Here is a 16,311-nt window from a genome sequence, read left to right on the forward strand (position 1 = left end):
AACACTAAAAATGCCATAGGTGTGACTCCAGCCTTATAAGCAACAAGTGTCACAAATAGGCTTAGGCATGAAAGGGTTAACAAATCTCGCTCTGTGTTCATTCCCATACAATGGGCTGGGAAGTGATGGACATTCCCCGGAGCACTGGGAAAGTTTTTGCTTACTAATGGAATTCCAGACCACCAATCCATGGAGAAGGGAATGCTATGAGACGTCACTAGTAACGGTCCCGCACACAGGACATGACCCCCCCTATAATGTGTACACCCCCCTTCCCATCCATGTAGTAGGAAGGTGGACCCCCCGATCCTGCTGAGCTGTTTCCGTTCAGTCACATGACCGGCCTGAGCTCGGGATGAGCACAGCGCTGTGTGTATAGAGATCCGCTCTCTGGTGGTGGATTGTAAACCGGGGACACCGCACACAGGGGACTCCATATACCGGGGACACCGCTCTCATTCATCATGTCTGAAGGAGGAGTGAAAGCCGGGAGGGAGCCCGAGAAGAGCGGAGAGGAGGTGGAGGAGGAGGTAGGTTGATCAGTAATGGACAGAGCCCTGGGATCAGTACAGAGAGGAGGGGAGAAGAGATTACAGAACTTTTCACAAAGTATTTTGGGTTCAGATTAAAGAAGAGATCCGATGAGTGGAGAGGAGTCCATGACCTGTGAATGCACAAATGTGATGCCTTTTTAGTGGTGAATTGAAGCTGCCCATAGAAGAAGGGTCACATATGTGCGGGGGCGTGCATGCGTGTTTACGTTCACACATCGCAGGTACCAGCGACAAATGGGGGAAATCGCCCACCTCACCTGACCCCTTTTTTTAAGTATCACGTCACAAGGAACCGTATGGTGCTGTGGCAGCGTTTGGTTTCACACATGCAGAAAACGTGACATGTGGGGGTGCAGTTAAGTATTAGACCCCTTTCACACTGAGCCGCCCGTTTGTTAGCAGTAAAGCACTGGAGCGGCGGGTCTGTTAGCGCTAAAGCGCCGCTCGTTTTAGACCCCGTTCGCACTGGGGCGGCGGGTCTGTTAGCGCTAAAGCGCTGCTCGTTTTAGACCCCGTTCGCACTGGGGCGGCGGGTCTGTTAGCGCTAAAGCGCCGCTCGTTTTAGACCCCGTTCGCACTGGGGCGGCGGGTCTGTTAGCGCTAAAGCGCCGCTCGTTTTAGACCCCGTTCGCACTGGGGCGGCGGGTCTGTTAGCGCTAAAGCGCCGCTCGTTTTAGACCCCGTTCGCACTGGGGCGGCGGGTCTGTTAGCGCTAAAGCGCCGCTCGTTTTAGACCCCGTTCGCACTGGGCGGCGGGTCTGTTAGCGCTAAAGCGCCGCTCGTTTTAGACCCCGTTCACACTGGGGCGGCGGGTCTGTTAGCGCTAAAGCGCCGCTCGTTTTAGACCCCGTTCACACTGGGGCGGCGGGTCTGTTAGCGCTAAAGCGCCACTCGTTTTAGACCCGTTCACACTGGGGCGGCGGGTCTGTTAGCGCTAAAGCGACACTCGTTTTAGAACCCGTACACACTGGGACGGCAGGTCTGTTAGCGCTAAAGAGCCACTTGTTTTATATCCCTTTCAGGCCACTTTCACACTGAGGCGCTTTACAGGCATTTTAGCGCTAAAAATAGCACCTCTTCTGTCACTCCAGTGTGAAAGCCCAAATGCTGTCACACTGGAGCGGTGCACTTGCTGGACGTTAAAAAAACTCCTGCAAGCCTCATCTTTGGGGTGATGTACATGGCACTCTTAAAAAGCCTTGCAGATTTGAAATGAATGGGCAGCCAAAGCGCCTGCAAAGTGCTTTGGTGCTTTTAACCCCTTTGGGGTAAAGTGCTGCTATAACTTGCGGCGCTTTTTACCGACACCGTCGCAATGTGAAAGTGCCCTTACCGTCATTTTAGCGGTGCTTTTCAACTGCTGGGCACTTTTAACTCCCCCCCCCCCCCCCCCATTAGTGGCCAAAGGAAGGGTTAAAACCCCCCATGCAGAAGCGCTGCCCATTCATTCCAGTGGGAAGGGCGGTGTAGGTTAACAGAGGACAGAATTAAAATTAAATTTGGGAAACTTAACATTAATAAATCACCGGGACCAGATGTCTTGCACCCGAGGGTACTTGGGGAACTAAGTCAAGTAATTGCTAGACCATTGTTCCTAATTTTTACTGACAGTCTACTGACTGGAATGGTACCAGCTGATTGGAGAGAAGCCAATGTAGCACCAATATTTAAAAAGGGCCCAAAATACATCCCTGGGAATTACAGACCAGTTAGCCTGACATCAATAGTATGCAAAATCTTGTACGGGATGATAAGGGACTATATACAAGATTTTAGTAATGAGAACAGTATCATTAGCAGTAATAAGGATGGATTCATGAAGAATCATTCTTGCTAAGCCAATCTACTAACCTTCTATGAGGAGGTGAGTTTCCAGCTAGATAAAGGAAGGCCCGTAGATGCGGTGTATGTGGCTTTTGCAAAAGCATTTGACACAGTTCCTCATAAACATTTACTGTACAAAATAAGGTCCGTTGGCATGGACCATAGGGTGAGTACATGGATTGAAAACTGGCTACAAGGGCGAGTTCAGAGTGTGGTGATAAATGGGAAAACTCAGAATGGTCAGAGGTGGGTAGTGGGGTCCCCCAGGGTTCTGTGCTGGGACCAATCCTGTTTAATTTGTTCATAAACGACCTGGAGGATGGGGTAAACAGTTCAATCTCTGTATTTGCGGACGATACTAAGCTAAGCAGAGCAATAACTTCTCTGCAGGATGTGGAAACCTTTGTAAAAAGATCTGAACAAATGAATGGGGTGGGCAACTACATGGCAAATTAGGTTCAATGTAGAAAAATGTAAAATAATGCATTTGGGTGGCAAAAATATAAATTCAATCTATACACTGTGGGGAGAATCTCTGGGGGAATCTAGGATAGAAAAGGACCTGGGGGTCCTAGTAGATAATAAGCTCAGCAATGGCATGCAATGCTAAGCTGCTGCTAACAAAGCAAACAGAATATTGGCATGCATTAAAAAGAGGATCAACTCCAGAGATAAAATGATAATTCTCCGGATCTACAAGACTCTGGTCCGGCCGTACCTGGAGTATGCTGTCCAGTTCTGGGCACCAGTTCTCAGGAAGGATGTACTGGAAATGGAGCGAGTGCAAAGAAGGGCAACTAAGCTAATAAAGGGTCTGGAGGATATTAGTTATGAGGAAAGGTTGAGAGCACTGAACTTATTCTCTCTAGAGAAGAGACACTTGAGAGGGGATATGATTAGTGCTGCAACTAACGATTATTTTCATAATTGATTAGTTTACCGATTTATTGTTTCGATTAATTGGTTAATAACCTTAAAAAAAATGTGTGGTGTATAATTTAGTTAATATGTAAAGTTTTAAAAAAAAGGCAATTTATTCTTAAATATCTCCATGCAGTGGTAAATATAACTAACTATATGGTTAGGGAAAAAAATATCTAATCCACTCTGAGAATAACAGACAGAAGAGAGATACTGTATATATTAGAGGGGATATATACTGTGTATACCGTATTTATTGGCATAGAACACGCACCCCAAGTTTAGGAGGGAATTTAAAAGAAAAAAACTTTTATGAAGGAAGTTTAAGGAAAAAAAACTTACATTTAAATGCCCATCAATGCAGTCTTGTCAGTGTCATTTGCAGCCTTCCATTTAGCCTTTTTAATCATTTGCAGCCTTGTCAGTCATTTGCAGTCTTCTCAGTGTCTTTGCCATTTAAAAATGGCGCCGCCGAGATACAGAGCGGATGTCCTGTGTATCTCGGCGGTTCTCATAGTTTCATAGTTAGTAAGGTTGAATAAAGACACCAGTCCATCCAGTTCAACCTGAGTGAGGTGTCTACAATTGTCCCTATCCCTGTACATTGCACACTCATGTTGGTCCCTACTAGGGATGAGCTTCGAGTTCGAGTCAAACTCATGTTCTACTCGAACATTGCCTGTTCGCCTGTTCAGCGAACAGTAAACAATTTGGGCTGTTCGCAGCAAATTCGAAAAGCCGGAACACCCTATACAAGTCTATGGGAGAAATCTAAAGTGCTAATTTTAAAGGGTAATATGCAGGTTACTGTCCTAAAAAGTGTTTGGGGACCTGGGTCCTGCCCCAGGGGACATGGATCAATGCAAAAAAAAGTTTTAAAAACAGCAGTTTTTTCAGGAGCAGTGATTTTAATAATGATTAAAGTGAAACAATAAAAGTGTAATATTCCTTTAAATTTCGTAGCTGGGGGGTATCTATAGTATGCCTGTGAAGAGGCGCATGTTTCTGGTGCTTAGAACTGTCCCTGCACAAAGTGTCATTTGTGCAGGAAAAAAAGTCTTTTAAAATCACTTGCGGCTATTGTCGAGTCCCGTAATACACAGAACACTCAATGAGTGTTCTCTGCATTAGCCCATAATTCATTCATTCATTGATAAAAAAAAAAAAAAAAGCGTGGGGGTCCCCCTAAATATCCATAACCAGACCCTTCAGGTCTGATATGGATATTAAGGGGAACCCCGCATTAAATTTAAAAAAAAATTGACGTGGGGGTCCCCCTAAAAATCCATATCAGACCCTTTATCCGAGCACGCAACCTGGCAGGCCGCAGGAAAAGAGGGGGGGGACGAGAGAGCGCCCCCCTCCCTCCTGAACTGTACCAGGCCACATACCCTCAACATTGGGAGGATGCTTTGGGGGTCAGTGACCCCTCAAAGCACCTTGTCCCCATGTTGATAAGGACAAGGGCCTCATCCTCACAACCCTGGCCGTTGGTTGTGAGGGTCTGCGGGCGGGGGGCTTATCAGAATCTGGAAGCCCCCTTTAACAAGGGGACCCCCAGATCCCGCCCCCCCCCCCTGTTTGAAATGGTAAGGGGGTACAAAAGTACCCCTACCATTTCACAAAGAAAGTGTCAAAATGGTTAAATAAGACAAACACACTTTTGAAAAATTCCTTTATTAAAAATAAAAAAAATAAAAAAAAGATTCCAGCGGTGCTAATCCACTCTTAACGGAAACCTGCGTTACATCAGAGGGGGCGGGGTCACCCACACGTCACTGGGGAACCCCTGGCTTCCCTCTCCAGCGTCAGAGGGGCGGGGTCAGGCGACGGGTGGCCCCGCCCTCCTAATATAAGAAACGTCAGCGCTGGGCTCTCTGCAGTGTCTCCGGAGTGGAGACAGAAGAAGGATGTATGGACAGCGCTGGACTGAGAGATCCCCCGTCGCTGGATATGATCACCCATCGCTGGACCCCGGAGACCCGTCGCTGGATAGCAAGAGTGGATTAGCACCGCTGGAATCTTTTTTTTTATTTTTTTTATTTTTAATAAAGGAATTTTTCAAAAGTGTTTGTCTTATTTAACCATTTTGACACTTTCTTTGTGAAATGGTAGGGGTACTTTTGCGGGATCTGGGGGTCCCATTGTTAAAGGGGGCTTCCAGATTCTGATAAGCCCCCCGCCCGCAGACCCTCACAACCAACGGCCAGGGTTGTGAGGATGAGGCCCTTGTCCTCATCAACATGGGGACAAGGTGCTTTGAGGGGTCACAGACCCCCAAAGCATCCTCCCAATGTTGAGGGTATGTGGCCTGGTACGGTTCAGGAGGGAGGGGGGGCCGCTCTCTCGTCCCCCCTTCTTTTCCTGCGGCCTGCCAGGTTGCGTGCTCAGATAAAGGGTCTGATATGGATTTTTAGAGGGACCCCCACGTCAATTTTTTTTTTTTTTTGACACGGGGTTCCCCTTAATATCCATGTCAGACCTGAAGGGCCTGGTAATTGAATTTAGGGGAACCCCCACGCTTTTTTTTTTTTATTTTTTATCAATGAATGAATGAATTGTCGGCTAATGCAGAGAACACTCATTGAGTGTTCTCTGTATTACGGGACCCGACAATAGCCGCAAGTGATTTTAAAATACTTTTTTTCCTGCACAAATGACACTTTGTGCAGGGACAGTTCTAAGTAGCAGAAACATGCGCCCCTTCACAGGCATACTATAGATATATAGATACCCCCCAGCTACGAAATATAAAGGAATATTACACTTTTATTGTTTCACTTTAATCATTATTAAAATCAATGCTCCTGAAAAAACTGCAGTTTTTAAAACTTTTTTTTGCATTGATCCATGTCCCCTGGGGCAGGACCCAGGTCCCCAAACACTTTTTAGGACAGTAACCTGCATATTACCCTTTAAAATGAGCACTTTAGATTGTGAACGTTCGAGTCCCATAGACTTTAATAGGGTTCTAAAGTTCACACGAAGTTTAGGTCTGTTCGCAGGTTCTGGTGCGAACCGAACAGGGAGGTGTTCGGCTCATCCCTAGTCCCTACCCTCAAGAAGCCCACAATCCAAGGTCCCCATTCATATACTAGGGCCAACTTAGGACAGAAGCCAATTAACCTACCTGCATGTCTTTGGAGTGTGGGAGGAAACCAGAGTACACGGAGGAAACCCACGCAGGCACAGGGAGAACATACAAACTCCAGGCAGGTAGTGTTGTGGTTGGGATTTGAACCAGCGCCCTTCTTACTGCTAGGTGAGAGTGCTACCCACTACACTACTGTGCTTCTCGGCGGCTTTCGGGTATTTTCGGCCGTTCTCTGTGACTTTCGGCTTTCCGAAAGCCGCCGAGAACGGTCGAAAATTGCAGAGTGCGACCGAAAATACCCAGAAGCCGCAGAGAACGGCAGAAAAGTTTAGAAACAGTGGGGGATTGGCGTATAACACGCACCCTCGATTTCCCCCTGATTTGAGGGGGAAAAAAAGTGTGTGTTAAATGCTGATAAATATGGTACATTAGAGGGGATATATACTGTATATACTATAAGAAGAGATATACTATAAGAAGAGATATACTGTATATACTATTAGAGGAGAGATACTGTATATACTAGGGCTGCAACTATCGATTATTTTCATAATCGATTAGTTGGCCGATTATTGTTTCGATTAATTGGTTAATAACCTTACAAAAAAAAAGTAGGTCAAATTGACGTTTATTTTCAACCACAATGATGGGAAAATTTAGAAACAATAGAAAACTTCTTAGTCAAAGGAATTTTCAGACAGTGTACGGTATGTGGTTTTCGTTCAGATATTATATTCCTTTTAAAAACAAGTGAAAATGTCAAACAAAATTCTTTCATTCAGCGAATGTACAAAGATTTTTAGTCTGAATATTCTCATCCGAAAATTGATCCGTGTGACCAGCATAAGGCTCGGTATGCAGTTTGCTTTTGATCTGTTTCTGCAGTGCCTTTTGCTGTGTGTTTTGATTTTTGCACACGTTATTTTACTGCAATTAGCATCTTTGCTTTTTTTTTTTTGGGCAGATTAAAAAACACAAATTGCTGTAAAAACGCATTACATGCTTTTCTGCAGCTTCTCCATTGAAGTATATTGAACCAATAAAGCACCATTTTGCATTAAAAGACCCTGACCCTTTCAGATGTGAACGTGTCCCATGGGAAACCATGTAAATGTACTGTAGAGTATTTCTGCAAAAAGCACCAAAAAAAACACATAGATGTGAACCAGGTCTAAGACGTTTAGTAACATAATGGGGTTAAAAAAACTAAAATGAGCCCTTTATAGTAGAAAAAGCGGATAATCACTACTGGAAGGGGTTCATTTTTTTTACTGTAGAACAGTGAAAGTAATATTTACAGTAGCGATTTGCTCTTTTTGTATTATAAAGGGCTCATTTTAGTTTTTTTAACCCATTTTGTTACTGGCCAATTAATTGATTATGAAAATAGTAATCGATTAATTTCATAATCGATTAGTTGTTGATTAATCGATTAGTTGTTTCAGCCCTAGTATATATTATTAGAGGAGAGATATACTGCATATACTATTAGAGGGGATATACTGTATATACTATTAGGGGAGAGAGATGCTGTATATACCATTAGAGGAGAGATATAGTGTATTTAATATTAGAGGAGAGACATAGTGTATATACTATTGGAGGAGATATACTGCATATACTATTAGAGGAGAGATATACTATTAAAGGGTCAATCTGGTAAATATCATCAGACTCATTAACTTTAACCCCATTTTGTTACAGGCCGATTAATCGATTACGAAAATAGTAATCGATTATTTCATAATCGATTACTCGATTAGATGTTTCAGCCCTAGATATAATTTCAATATACAAATACCATACTGGTGAGCCAACAATAGCGATAAAACTTTTTTGCAGAAGGGAGTTAACAAGACTCGTGGCCACTCATTAAAATGAGAAGAAAAAAGGTTTAACCTTAAACTACGTAGAGGGTTCCTTCCTGTAAGAGCGGCAAGGATGTGGAATTCCCTTCCACAGGCGGTGGTCTCAGTGGGGGCCATCGGTAGTTTCAAGAAACTATTAGATGAGCACCTGAAAGACCACAACATACAGGGATATACAATGTAATACTGACATATAATCACACACATAGGTTTGACTTTTTTCAACCTCACCTACTATGTAACTATGTAGGAGCAATGTATACAGCACTCCCACACCGCCCCAAAGATGCGTCTTGCAGGAAGTTTTTTCACGCCAGTGTGAAAGCAGGCTTCGCTTTACTACTGTTTTGGCGGTGCTTAAACTGAGTGGACAGTGCTTTCAAAGTGCCTGAAAAGCGCTTCAGAAGTGCCACAACATGGGCATTTTTAACCCCTTCAGCCGCTAGCGGGGGTTAAGTGTATACAGCGATCATAAACCACCCCATAGATTCTGCTTGCGGGACTTTTTCTAATGTCCCTCAAGCACACCTCCCCAGTGTGAAAGAACTCGGGCTTTTACATTAGGGTGGCATGGGAGGCAGTTTTCATGCGCTATTTCTAGTGATAAAACGCCTGAAAACTGCCTCAGTGTGAAATGGGTCTTAAAGCGGTGTTCCGGCTGAAATTTTACTTTTTAAATAAACCGTTTTGTATACGTGCAGCATTTTTTATCTTACCTTAGGAAGTCCCAGCATGCCGCGGCCATCTCCTGTGTGGGCATCTGAAGTCGCAGTGTATTACTTCCTGGATTCCATGCATGCTGGCTACCCAGCATGCACGTGCCAATCTCGTGAATGCGCAGTGTGGGACGAGCAGTATAATAACTTTTAGGTTGGGTTTCCATAGCAGCGGACGCGTTGGAGAGGCGCCGCCCCTTTTCTATGGAAACCTATTTCCTCCTGGGATTGATGACACATATCTCCAAGGAGACATTGCAAAGCCGGAAATTACATGCGAGTCGCGGCCACTAACGAGGAAGTAGAGCTGCACGATTAATCATTAAGAATCAATATCACAATTTTTTTCCCTCCTTGCGATCTTGACAAAGTATTTTCCCGATTCTTTCTATGCAGAGAATTCTCTCTGCTCTGCTGAAACCGACAGCCAAAGAAAGGGGGGAAAAAAAACAAAAAAACGGGCAGTCTGCCAAGAATCACAACATTCTTTAACATTGTAACAATTTGCTCTTTATATCAGGGATATGCAATTAGCGGACCTCCAGCTGTTGCAGAACTACAAGTCCCATGAGGCATAGCAAGACTCTGACAGCCACAAGCATGACACCCAGAGGCAGAGGCATGATGGGACTTGTAGTTTTGCAACAGCTGGAGGTCCGCTAATTGCATATCCCTGCTTTATATCAAAGGAATAGACTTTGGTGTGAAAATGAGGGCAGTTTAACCACTTTAAAGTGGAGGGCCACCCTGAAAAAAAAAAATACATTAAAAATTAGAAAAAAATCTGAAAAAAAAAAAATGAAAAAAAACATTTATTTTTTCAACTTACCAGAAATGCCTGTTGCTAGGCACATCATCCTAATCTGCCTCTTCCTCCTCCGCGGAGATCTTCTGTCTTCTCTCCTCCGTGCGGCGTCTTCTGGGTAATGGGTCGCGCTGTGTTTTGGGAACTGTGTGTCCCAGAACACAGCGCGCCCCATTCACAAAGCGCTGCGCGACTCGCGCATTCGCAGTAGGAAGCGGGCAGTGAAGCCGCAAGGCTCCGCTGCTTGTTTCCCTTAGCCAAAATGGCGGCGCCGGGACCCGAGACCGAGGGACATCGCGGGCGCCCTGGACAGGTAAGTGTGCTTATTAAAAGTCAGCAGCAACAGTGTTTGTAGCTGCTGACCTTTAATTTTTTTTTTTTTTTTTAAACCGGCCCTCCTCTTTAACTTGGTTTCAAGTAAAAAAAAAAATATATATATATAAAAATTTGTTGCTTGAAAATTACTTGGAACCCCCAAACATTATATTATATATATATATATATATATATATATATATATATATATATATATATATATATATATATATATATATATATATATATATATATATATATATATATAATGTATGTCTATGTATATAGGGTACACATTAGTCCTGGATGATGAGGAGTGTAAAATGTGGGTGGAACTCCATTTTAATGGCACCCCTCAGGGCCATCTTTAACCACTTGCTTACTGGGCACTTAAACCCCCCTCCTGCCCAGACCAATTTTCAGCTTTCAGCGCTGATGCACTTTGAATGACAATTGTGCGGTCATACAACACTGTACCCAAATGAAATTTTTATCATTTTTTTTCCCACAAATAGAGCTTTCTTTTGGTGGTATTTAATTACAGCTGGGAGTTAAATTTTTTGCTAAACAAACAAAAAAAGATGCAAAATAAAAAATAAATCATGTTTAATAGTTTGTTATAAAATTTTGCAAACAGGTAATTTTTCTCCTTCATTGAATTGCGCTGATGAGGCTGCACTGGTGGGCACTGATAGGCTGCACTGGTGGGCACCGATAGGCACAGATAAGGTGGTTGCCCCTCTCCATTGAAATGAATGGGAAGTGCCTGAAAAGCTCTTCAAAAGTGCCTCAAAATGATTCTTGCAGCAGTTTTTTGAGTCACGTGACCTTCAAAAAAGCGCACCGCTTACGCCTCAAAAGCTCTGCAAAAGCACTTGCTGTTTTATAGGCAGTTTTCCAGTGCCTCAGTGTGAAAGGGGTCTAATGGCATTCCAGTCTTAGTCCTTAGGGTTCAATATTGAGTTAGCCCACCCTTTGCAACTATAACAGCTTCAACTCTAATGGGAAGGCTATCCACAGGAGTGCCTATGGGAATGTTTTGACCATCCTTCCAGAAGCGCATTTGTGAGGTTGGACAATGATGTGGATGAGAAGACCTGGCTCGCAGTCTCCGCTCTAATTCATCCCAAAGGTGTTCTATCAATTGAGGGCAGGACAGTCAAGTTCCTCCGTGCCTTTTATCAGTGATGGGCTCGGGTGTGTTTGGATCGAATCCGGTAGGAAGCCAGCACTGCACACTGCCAATCATAGGCAGCATGTGCATGTGCAGCTGCCAGTCGGGAAATGCCTCACTGCCTATGATTGGCGATGTGCAGTGACGGCTTCCTGACAGGTTCGATCTGAACACACCCGAGCCCATCACTAATAAAAGGCATTGATAAGTGAGTTTGGGGTGGAGGAACTTGACTAGCCTGCACAGAGTCCAGACCTCAATTGATAGAACACCTTTGGGATGAATTAGATCAATTGAGGTCAGGAATATGTGCAGGCCAGTCTGGAGTGACCATCTCAGTCTCCTGACTTCAATATCATTGAGCAACTCTGGGGAGATCTCGAATGTGCAGTTCATGCAAAACAGCCTAAGAATTTACTGGAACCAGAGGCTTTTTGCCAAGAGGAATGGGCAGCTTTACCATCTGAGAGGATAAAGAGGCCTCATCCACAAATACCACAAGAGACTTCAAGATGCCATTGATGTCAAAGGGGGCAATGAGTAAAAAACTAATCAGCGAAATAAAAAACACTATTAGAAACTTGCTGCTGGACACCAAGGGTCAAAATCAAATCACTGAGCTAAAAACATAAGAGACAGTGCAGCACTTATAGAAAACAAAAAAACAAAGTCCATACTAGAAATATGAATAATTATATAATCTGTGAAATCTTCGGTGTTGAACACAATGTTGCATGCAGGTGACTTTGTGGTAAAAACAGACCTCCACTAATGGTAAAGTTGGCAGCTCACCTCACTACATGGACCCTTTCATTACAGAGGGTCTAGCACACCTTCCCACTCAGGGTATCAAATGGTGACAGGCGTTGTCCAAAGGATCTGTCCGTTCAGACAGACGTGACGCCACCTGCAGCCCTTTTACCTGGGTGTACCATTCAGCACTATCCACTCCAAAGCTATCATAAACATAAAAAACAACACATAGTGTTCTTTGCATATATGCACAATTTAATGATAAAATGAATAAAATAAAACTCACAAGAATGGCTCTTCAAACCAAGTGCCTGGTGAAACAGCATGTATGTAAACACTTCAGCAATGGCTGCGGGTGGCGTTACGTCCATCCAAACGGAAGGATACTTTGGACAACGCCTGTGGATTCACCATTTGATACCCCGAGTGGGAAGGTGTGCTAGACCCTCTGTAATGAAAGGGTCCATGTAGTGAGGTGAGCTGCCAACTTTACCATTAGTGGAGGTCTGTTTTTACCACAAAGTCACCTGCATGCAACATTGTGTTCAACCGCAAAAGATTTCACGGATTATATATTTATTCATATTTCTTTTATGGAATTGTTTTCTCTTTCAATAATTTTTATTGAATTTCATTCTTTGGTAAATACATCATGTATAGACAGAAAATAGAAATAAAGCAAAAACATAACATAAAAAAAAACAGAGAATTCAAATAAAGCAGGATGCATCAATCAGAAAAAAAAGTCAAGATATACAAGGTATCTTATACAGATATAATTGGGGCTATTATATGTCAAGAAGGGCTTGGAGTGTAAAGATCCACTTCATTGAAAATTTGTAATAAAGATGTATATAAGAAAAAGGAACACCAAAATTAAAAAAAAAAAAAAAAAAAAAAATATATATATATATATATATATATATATATATATATATATATAAATATACATACAGAAACATAGATAAAAAAAAAAGGAAGGAATTTGATTAGATTTAAATGTGAGGTGTAGAAGAATTAAGATATAAACATATCGGCAACTTCTAAGGAGACCCCCAAGGTCACCACTCCACCCCAATGGGCTCACACTGTGGAGTGGGATAGCTCGGGGGACTCCCGCCGAAGAACTCCCCATCTACGTCCCTCTAAACCCCCGGACAGCACCCAGAAATTGTGCTCCCCGGAGGGAAGTGAACAGCTGGACTTCAAAATTCCCAATTAAATTCCAAATGAACTCTTTAGAACTAGTAAACTCCAGTCCGAACCACAAAGGTTAACTAAGGAAAAATGTAGTCGAATAAGGTAACATCTGATCAATTACTAAATATGAGAAATCCTGCTTAAAGAAAAACAACAAAAAAAAAAAGGAAAAGTAGAAAGTGTAGTCAGGAGAGAAGAGGGAGGGTAAGGAAGGGAGAGATGTACAGGATTCAGGGTCCTGGCTCCATCCATGTAGAATTTAAGACAGAAGGTGTCCTGGAAACAATTGTACTTTGATGTGTTGGGCCCATGGATCCCATGTCATTTCAAATTGTTGAGTGGTATTCCGTAATTTAGCTACTATTTGTTCCTGAATCATAATCCATGAAATTTTTTGCCTGGTAGCTACAAGAGAAACCCTAGAAGTTTTCCAAGCTTTTGCTAAAGTGATCTTGGCTCCCAAGCACATAAAAAAGATTAGTTGTTGAGTATGTTTAGGGGTATTGTGTAGCCTGCGGTTCAGAAGGATATATGAAGGATCTTGTGGGATTGGGGCTTTCGTGACCTTCCTCACTAGATGTATAAAGTTATTCCAAAAGTTTCGTATGCGAGGACAAGACCACCATATATGTAACATTGTACCTAAAAGACCACATCCTCTGAAACATAGCGGTGAAATCTCTGAGTACATCTTTGAAAGTCTCACAGGAACATAATACCATTTCGTTAGAATTTTGACATTAGCTTCGATTAAGAAAATATTTAAAATACCTTTGGAAGAACGTCTAAAAACTTGAAACCACAATTCCGTATCTAGTTGGATGTCCAAGTCTTCTTCCCAAGAACGAGCATATGTCGGTTTGTCACTCCTATCTGCCAGGGACGAGTAGATAAGGGAAATACCTCCTTTGCGATGACCATGTTTTAAGCACCATTGCTCGTAAATCGTAACATTGTAACTATTTGGTTTGTCAAGTTCAAGAGAATGTATAAAACGTTTAATCTGTGAAAGTCTCAATTGTTCTGAATTGGGCATCTCTAGTTTGGAGTAGCAGTGTCCCATTGAGATGGGTCCATTTGGTGTAATGAAATGTCCAATTCTGAAAAGGCCCTTGTTCAACCACCAATGAAAATCTTGGATGTTCAGGCCAGGAGGGAAATCAGGATTATGGAATAAATGTACGAGAGGTCTCAGTGGGGAAATCAGGTGTTCGTTTTTGTATAGTCTGTCACAAAGTGCTAGGGATTGAGAAAGCGTTGGGGACAATATGGCAGGTCTTTGCTTTGTTGGTCTCCATATTAGATGATCTAATGTGTAGTCAGGTACTGCCTGGTTCTCAATAGAAACCCAGTCTGGACAATTGGTTTTAGTATATATTGCTGAAAATTGTGCTAGTTGTGCTGCTTGATAATATAAAAAGAGGTTAGGAAGTCCTAAACCACCTTGGGTTGTCCGGCGGAACAGGATGTCACGCGCCAGTCTATGTCCCTGTTTTCCCCAGACAAATCCAATCACTTTTGATTGGAATTTGTTGAGATTCGACTTTTTAATAGGTATGGGAAGGGCTCTGAATAAGTACAAAATTCTAGGAAATAAGTTCATCTTGACTGCATTGAGCCTGCCCAGCCAAGACAATCCTTCTTTAGACCATTTAGTTAAATCTGCTTCTAAAGATTTGAAGGCGGGTGGGTAATTAGCCTTGTATAAATTACTGACACATTTGGTGAGAGAAATACCCAAATAGGGAATCCTATCTGTAGCCCAGGAAAAGGGAAAGAAGGGCGCAAGTCGGGAGATGGTTAATGAGGGAACCGAAATATTGAGAGCAACTGACTTGGAAATGTTAACTTGGAGACCTGAAATAGTTCCGAAATCCCGAAGGAGATGAAGTAAGTTGGGGGTGGAAATTAAGGGTGAGGTCAGAAATATAAGCATATCATCAGCAAAGAGAGCACATTTATGCTCTTCTAAACCACAACGAACACCTTTAATATTTATATCTGCTCTAATGGCGATGGCTAGAGTTTCTATAGCTATAATAAAGATTAACGGTGACAAGGGACAACCCTGTCTAGTACCTCTATGGATATCTAATGGTTGAGAGAGGTGGCCTAATAGACGTACTTGAGCAGAGGGGGTTGAATATAGGGATTTTAGAATGTTCATAAAATTTGTTCCGAAACCCCATTTGGTGAGAATTTCAAAAAGATATGGCCATGAAACAGAATCAAATGCCTTCTGCAAGTCCAAAGACAGCAGAAGGCCTTCTTGTGCCGGGCCCCCGTCCCAGTGCGAATTCAATAATGATATTAAGTCAATTGCCCTTCTCACCTGATCCGTTCCCTGTCTCCCCGGGATGAAGCCCACCTGATCCTTATGAATATAGTTAGATATAAAACTGGACATTCTGTTGGCTAATATTTTAGTCATAATTTTAAGGTCATTATTGATCAGCAAAATGGGTCTGTAATTTCCCACTTCACTAGTATCTTTACCAGGTTTCGGAATAACAGAGATAAATGCAGTATTAGAATCATTCGGGAGGGGGGCTCCATCCCGGAGAGAATTAAAGAAACGAGCCATGTAGGGAGCTAATTTTGGTCCAAAAGTCTTATAATATCTGACTGAGAAACCGTCAGGGCCCGGTGCTGATTCTGATTTAAGGGCTTTTATGACGTCAAGTATTTCGGCAGGGGAGAAGGAATCATCCATTAGTTCTTTATGAGTTTGATGTATGTAAGGTAGATCGAGGTGATCGAGGAACTGATTTCTAGCTTTGGAATGTGTATGAGTTGTCTTAGAGTAGAGGTTTTCATAAAAATCATGAAATGATTTCAAAATTTCTACCGGATTTTGTGTAAGGGTACCCGACGATTGTCTGATTTTAGGGAAGACCAAGGTACGAGTTCGAGGACACAATTTACTCGCGAGTTTGGCACCTATTTTATCTTTTTGATAATAGAAGCGAGCACCTGTCCATCGCAGATGTTTTTCTGCTGAGGTAGTGAGTGAGAGATTAAGTGCAATGCGTGCTCTATCAAGTTCAGCCAGGCTCTCTGGGGTAGGATGTTTTTTATGACTTTTGC

At 42.8% G+C, this 16,311-nt stretch overlaps 1 protein-coding gene across 1 annotated transcript in view; it reads left to right on the forward strand.

Moving 5' to 3' along the window:
* The first annotated feature begins 249 nt into the window (after positions 1-249).
* LOC143987410 (two pore calcium channel protein 1-like) overlaps positions 250-16,311 on the forward strand; it is a 96,871-nt gene continuing 80,809 nt past the window's right edge. The window contains exon 1 of the mRNA XM_077486107.1: positions 250-530. Within this exon, the coding sequence (XP_077342233.1) occupies positions 465-530 (66 nt within the window). The 5' untranslated portion in view covers positions 250-464. The remainder of the gene's footprint in view (positions 531-16,311) is intronic.

The sequence above is a fragment of the Lithobates pipiens genome, unplaced genomic scaffold (genome assembly GCF_037356315.1).
Source record: "Lithobates pipiens isolate NorthernLeopardFrog02 unplaced genomic scaffold, aLitPip1_a1.2 Scaffold_18, whole genome shotgun sequence".
NCBI classification, from domain to species: Eukaryota; Metazoa; Chordata; class Amphibia; order Anura; family Ranidae; genus Lithobates; species Lithobates pipiens.